This window comes from Muntiacus reevesi, chromosome 2 (assembly GCF_963930625.1).
Source record: "Muntiacus reevesi chromosome 2, mMunRee1.1, whole genome shotgun sequence".
Taxonomy (NCBI): domain Eukaryota; kingdom Metazoa; phylum Chordata; class Mammalia; order Artiodactyla; family Cervidae; genus Muntiacus; species Muntiacus reevesi.
In genome coordinates this window covers 59,342,517-59,348,647 of record NC_089250.1, presented here as the reverse complement: position 1 = coordinate 59,348,647, position 6,131 = coordinate 59,342,517, and the positions used below count along the sequence as shown (strand labels likewise).

Below are 6,131 nucleotides of genomic sequence, written 5' to 3'. Positions count from 1 at the left end.
AGATATCAGTAAGAGAGGCAGTTCTATTGTTTTCTGTCCTTCTATAATAGTTTATGTCTATTAGCTAATGAATCAGATTCTTTTTAGCCAGTCAGATTATTTTTCTTGGAGAGCTTTGAATGAAAATCATGGCAAAATAGTTGGCTATCAGTAGAAATGAGGAACTGGAGATGTCTAAGCTGAAGAATGCTGGATACCCCAGAGATGGAGATGAATATAGCTCAGGTGTGGGGGGATCCCTTTTTAGCTTGTGAAGTAACCAGGGCATTTTATTTTTTAGTACCTTGTGCCAGATGGGAAAGGATTTGTTATGAGAGTCTCCTCTAATGATGAAAACCTATTAGATAATGAACATAATGGATTCAGGCCATCTCTTCATTAGGTGACCTTATTTTGCTAATCAACAATCAGAAGAATAAACATGCAGGGCTATGATGGAATTCTTTACTGAAGGAGAAGTAGATCTCAAAACAAGAGTGCAATAGTAAGAGAAACTCTGTGTCACTAAGGGGTCTTGGATGTACAAAGGAAGCTCTTTAAATTTCTGTAAGAATGGTGCCCCTGTGAGTTTCCCTACTTCTCAGTGGCTAGTCCTTCAAGACTCTCAGCCGAGTGTCCTACTCTTCTAACTGGAAACATTTCCTTTCTAAAGAATGGAGAAAGTTGTGCCCCTTCGTCTTGTAACTCAAATGGCACCTCAGGTTTCTTTTCTACAGTCCTTTCTAGAAGGAGAGGAAATGAGTTTCAGAGCTAATTTCCTCACTACTAATCCTTAGAAGTAAGCCCCTTGTCAATAGAGCACCTTTTCGTTTTTCATTCCTCTGCTGCCAAGGGTTCGGTCAATTATTAAGACGAATTTGTTATCATTGGTCTTATACAAAGCCTTTTCCTGTTTATTTTACTGATTTATTTATTTTTACCCTCATAATCATGTGAAATCACAAACTTGAATCAAGATTGCCAGGAGAAAACATCAACAATCTCAGATGTGCAGATGATACCACTCTAATGGCAGAAAGTGAAGAGGAACCAAAGAACCTCTTGATGAGGGTGAAAGAGGAGAGTGAAAAAGCTGGCTTAAAACTCAGCATTAAAAAACCTAAGATCATGGCATCCTTCTCATTATTTCATGGCAAATAGAAGGGGTAAAAGTGGAAGCCACAGAGACAGATTTTATTTTCCTGGGCTACAAAATCACTGCGGACAATGATTGCAGCCACAAAATTAAAAGACACTTGCTCCTTGGAAGGAAAGCTATGACAAAACCTAAACAGTGTACTAAAAAGCAGAGCATCACTTTACCACAAATGTCCATATAGTCAAAGCTATTATTTTTCCAGTAGTACTAGTAAGCATCTTGTAGTGTATACAGAAGTTAAAATACATATAAAATGTATATAATGTAATAAAAAATTTACCTCAACAAAAGATTTGGGGAACAAGACACAAAAAGACAAATACTGCATGATATAACTTCTTTGTAGAATCTAACAAATTTTTTAAAAAGTCCAACTCATAGAAACAGAGAACGGAATGGTGATTGCCAAACTCTGGGGGTGGAAGTGGTGGGACAAATATATATATTTATGGCCGGAAGAGCACAAGAAGGTGGGGTATCCAACAGCCATTCTACCACTGTGGTTGATTACTTATCTGTCTGTCTAATCTTAAATGACTGTTCCCTTTCTGGTTCACTGATCATGGCTCTGCCATGCTCATTGGGGCAATAAATACCAGTCTGGACTGCTCAGCATGGAGTCCTCTGATTGTCTTGCCAGCCTAGAAGCCTCCTATCTCCATCCATAATTCATGAAGTTCCTTCTGATTTTGACTGTTACCCTGCTCCTGGTCCAGGTCACCTCAGGTAACCAGGATCTTTCCCAAGAGAGAGTGGGTCAGGGAACCTGCTGCATATTCAGGGAATTCTGGTGGCTCTAATAGTTTGGGCTGGGAGAATGGCCTTGGGCAGGGAGAATGGCCTTTGGATATCTCTCTAACCATATCTAGGATATCTCTCAAACTCAAAGGGGAAGTTTGAGTTCCCTGGTGCTGATTTTTCAGTGGCGTTAGTTGACCACTCTGACCTTCTCTATGGTTGGCTCTGGAGAAGTTGAACATGTTGATGGTGAAGACAGGGTGGATACTTGGAGGGGAGAGACTTGGACACAGAGCATGGAGGAAATGGGAGTTTTTCCCAAAACATTCCTTGGGATAATTTGAGTTTTGATCTATTGTTGCCTCTATGAAAACGGTTCCTTGATTTCTGATTGTTTGAGGATTCTGATTCTACTCTCTCAGGCATCCTCAATTTATCCGGGTTACTTTAGGTTGTACCAGAGAGCTGTTTCTAATTCTAATCTTGACCTGTTAAGACCAGTGAAAAGCTCTGGAATGTTGTGAAAAAGAGTCTTACAGATGGTGTGCTGCAGTCCATGGGGTTGCAAAGAGTCAGACACGACTGAGAGGATGAACAACAACAAAGAAGACTTGCAGATGTTCTGATGGATGTATTTCAGATTCCCGTCCCTTTTCGTTGATATGGTCAGAGAGGGTACCCAAAAGTGAAGGGAAAAGATGGTTAATTGACACCTGGGCACCTGTGTGCATGCATGCTCGGTCACTTCAGTCATGCCCTGGGCACCTGCGTACCTTATAATGGGGGGAGATGAAATCCTACCTGGGTACCTCGTAATATGGGAGAGATGAAACCCTGGAGACCGGGCCCCTCTTGCCTCCCCAAAGGGAGCTGGCTGGGGTGGGGAAACGGCCAAGTACGTCCCAGGCCACTGAGTGGGGAGAATTTTGGAATTGTGACTGGGGACACAAATGAGAAAAAAGAAAAGACAGTGACTCTAATCTCCCTTAAACCTGGAGGAAGCCTTATGAGGGCTTTTTCTTCACATGTCTCCTTATTTCCTTATAACTGTCTTTTCTGTTGGGCTTTGGCCTCCCCCTTCTGCAGCCTGCTGCTTATTTCTAGACTGATCCACCCCTCTCCTTTTCCTTTTAATTTCAGCCATGAAGTGTTGGAATATGTTGGGAAGATGCAGAGAAACGTGTGAACAGAATGAAGTGTTCTATATAATGTGCAAGAATTATGGTATGTGCTGTGTGTCTCCCAAGCACGTGCCTGTCCGAAACTGAATCTTAGCTGAAGACTAAGAAGAATCTTAGTCTGAAGAAACTGAAACATAGCTGGAAGACTGAGATAAATTTCCGTGATCTGACACACCTTATCCAAACTTGAGTCTAACATCATTGGACCCTATGGTTCTGGTAAATCATTCTTGCCTGTACTTTTTGTGTCTGAGAGTTCTATTCAGTTATATTTAGAAATGTTAAATATATTATATTGTATATAACTTATATATATTATATTTAGAAATAAGGAGTGGAATAAGGTGATATGGGTATTGTGGAGAACAGGATGGGCCCGTTAGTAATAATTTCAGTCTTCTGCACATCTCTTGGCCTGCTGGCCCATGGCTGGTCCCACATGATGTAAATAAGGAATGTTCATTCTACTCTGTGGTTCTTGTTTTCTAGACCAACACTGTCAATAGAACTTTCTGCATCAAAAGGATGGTTTCTTATTTGTGTTGTCCAATATGGTAACTTCTAGCCACGTATGGCTATTAAGCAATTGAAACGTGGCTAGTGTGACTGAGGAACTGAATTTTTAATTTAATTTATACTTCAATGTATATAGCCAACTATGGCTAGTGGTTATTGTATGGGACAGTGTAGCTTTAGAGTCTAGAGATATAAAGCAGAGACAGGCTGGGGGCTCAGTCTCAGGCATTTTAGGTGAAGTCAAGGAGGCAAGCTAGGATCTGCAAAGAACATAAGAACCCATTCTTAGCCTGCCGGTTCTCTTTCTGTATTTTCATGCCAAGGGCTTCAACTCTCCCTTGATAATACTTGCAGTTCTGTCCTGTTTGGGACTCCAGGATTATGTCATTCACCCTGGAGAGAGTTGATATTGGGCCGCATGTGGATTCCCGCCCCATCTCTTTCCTTCCTTTTCTCCCTGGTTGGCACTGCTTGCTACTGAACTTCTGGCCAGTCCTTTTCCAGAACTGAGTTGGACCTGAGACAACAGGGATTTTCTTGCCTCCAGCTCCATGATTTGTGTCATGGTTCAAGTAGTCCCAACCCATCGCTACTTATCTGACTAGTCAGAAAGAACTGATTCTTTATCCTGAGTTGGAAAGTTCTATGCAGAGTTATCTGTCTACTTACTATTCAGTCCCATTGTATGAGAACACTGAATCTGGTCTCAGCCTTATGGCTTGATTCAGTCATCTCCAGCCTGCCTATTTGATGATTACCTCTAACCCTAGAGTTTAAGTATTACTGCTGTTGTCAAAGGATGAGCATTGGATTCAGGATCAGAAGGTCTGGCTTCAAATCCTTATCAGATGCTTCTGGGCAAACCATTCGATCCTCCCTGCTTTATTTTCTCATCTATAAAACAAGCATTTATCTTACCCAAAGCACAGGGTTATTATGAGGATTAAATAAAATAACAGGAAAGTGCCCAGTGAAGAGTCTAACACACATTTCATTCTAATAAATACAAGTTGAATCTAGATTGATCTGACTCCTTAATTTTCTGCTTTTAGACTCTGCATAGAAATTGCCTGCCTGTTAAAAATTAAGATCCGCCTTCTCCAGTTTGTCCCAACTCCTACTTGCCAGAATGAATCAATCTTAAAATTGAAATGAAGCCCTTAACCTCACTACGTTTTCACTAATCACCTGAACCTCCTGATTTTACTTCCCTCTGTGCTCAGGTTGGAGATAATGATCTAGCCCTGTAGCAGTTCTTTTGCAGACAGTCTCAATACCCATGTTCCACGCTGCTTGAAATAGTCCCAGTCTGGCAGAATGCAACCACTTTCTTGGCTTCTCCATATGTATGTTTTATCAGCTGGTTATTTTTGGAGAAAATTATCTACCTGGCCTCAGTGATTTCATAGGAAATTCAGGGCCTCAAACCTCAAATAGCATTCAATTCTCCTACACCTAATTTATTCTTTTCTTCTAGGAAGCTTGGCTTCTCACTTTCTGAAATCACTATTCCATGATTGTTTTCTCTCTCCTCAATTTTTTACTACTTCCTCAACAACTCTTTCATCTTCTCTTGACTGCTGCTGCTGCTGCTGCTGCTGCTAAGTCGCTTCAGTGGTGTCTGACTCTGTGCGACCCCATGAATGGCAGCCTACCAGGTTCCTCTGTCCCTGGGATTCTCCAGGGAAGAATACTGGAGTGGGTTGCCATTTTCTTCTTCTTAGCATGCATGCTAAGTCACTTCTGTCGTGTCCGACTCTGTGCGACCCTATGGACAGCAGCCCACCAGGCTCCTCTGTCCACAGGCGTCTCTAGGCAAGAATACTGGAGTGGGTTGCCATTTCCTTCTCCACTTTTCTTGACTAGATCTACCTATTCTTTCATTCAGTTCTATAACTCCTGTCTTCCTTTTGGAAAGAACAGCTTTGCCTGCTCCTGAGAAACCAACCCCTCCACTTGTCCATATTCCGCTTTTCCTTCCCTACTCAAGGATTTCATTTTCAATTCTTCTCTTCATCCTCCCTTCTCTTCTGCACCATTTATAACACTACACAAAGATGTTCTCATATCTCCCATCTTAAAACAAAACATCCCTTAGTCCCATTCAGGACTATGCCCAATTTCTTTGCAATTCTTCAAATAAAAATTTCTCAAAATGCTATCTGTCTCCACTTCCTTACTTCCTCATTTCCCATTCACTTTTCAACTAAATTCAATTTTGGTTTAACCTTGCCATTGAAACTTTTCTTGTAAAGGGTCCCTAACTATCTCTGATGTTGCCAAACTCAACTGAGGGCATCCCTATTTTCCTTTCATTGACTTCTAGGCAATATTTGACACTGGGGCCACTGCCTGCTCATTGAAATGCTTTCTTCTCTTGATGTCTAAGTTACCAGATGCTTGAAAGTGAAAGTGAAAGTGAAGTCGCTCAGCCGTGTCCAACTCTTTGCGACCCCGTGGACTGTAGCCTACCAGGGTCCTCTGTCCATGGGACTCTCCAGGCAGGAATACTGGAGTGGGTTGCCATTTCCTTCTCCAGGGGATCTTCCCGACCCAGT

The 6,131-nt window shown here is 41.8% G+C and overlaps 1 protein-coding gene across 1 annotated transcript; it reads left to right on the top strand.

Annotated features, from left to right (window-relative positions):
* Positions 1-1,809: 1,809 nt before the first annotated feature.
* Positions 1,810-3,144, top strand: DEFB121 (defensin beta 121). The gene is made up of 2 exons (XM_065919740.1): positions 1,810-1,864; positions 3,017-3,144. Exons 1-2 carry the CDS (start codon positions 1,810-1,812, stop codon positions 3,142-3,144), a joined length of 183 nt encoding a protein of 60 aa, XP_065775812.1.
* The last annotated feature ends 2,987 nt before the right edge of the window (positions 3,145-6,131 follow it).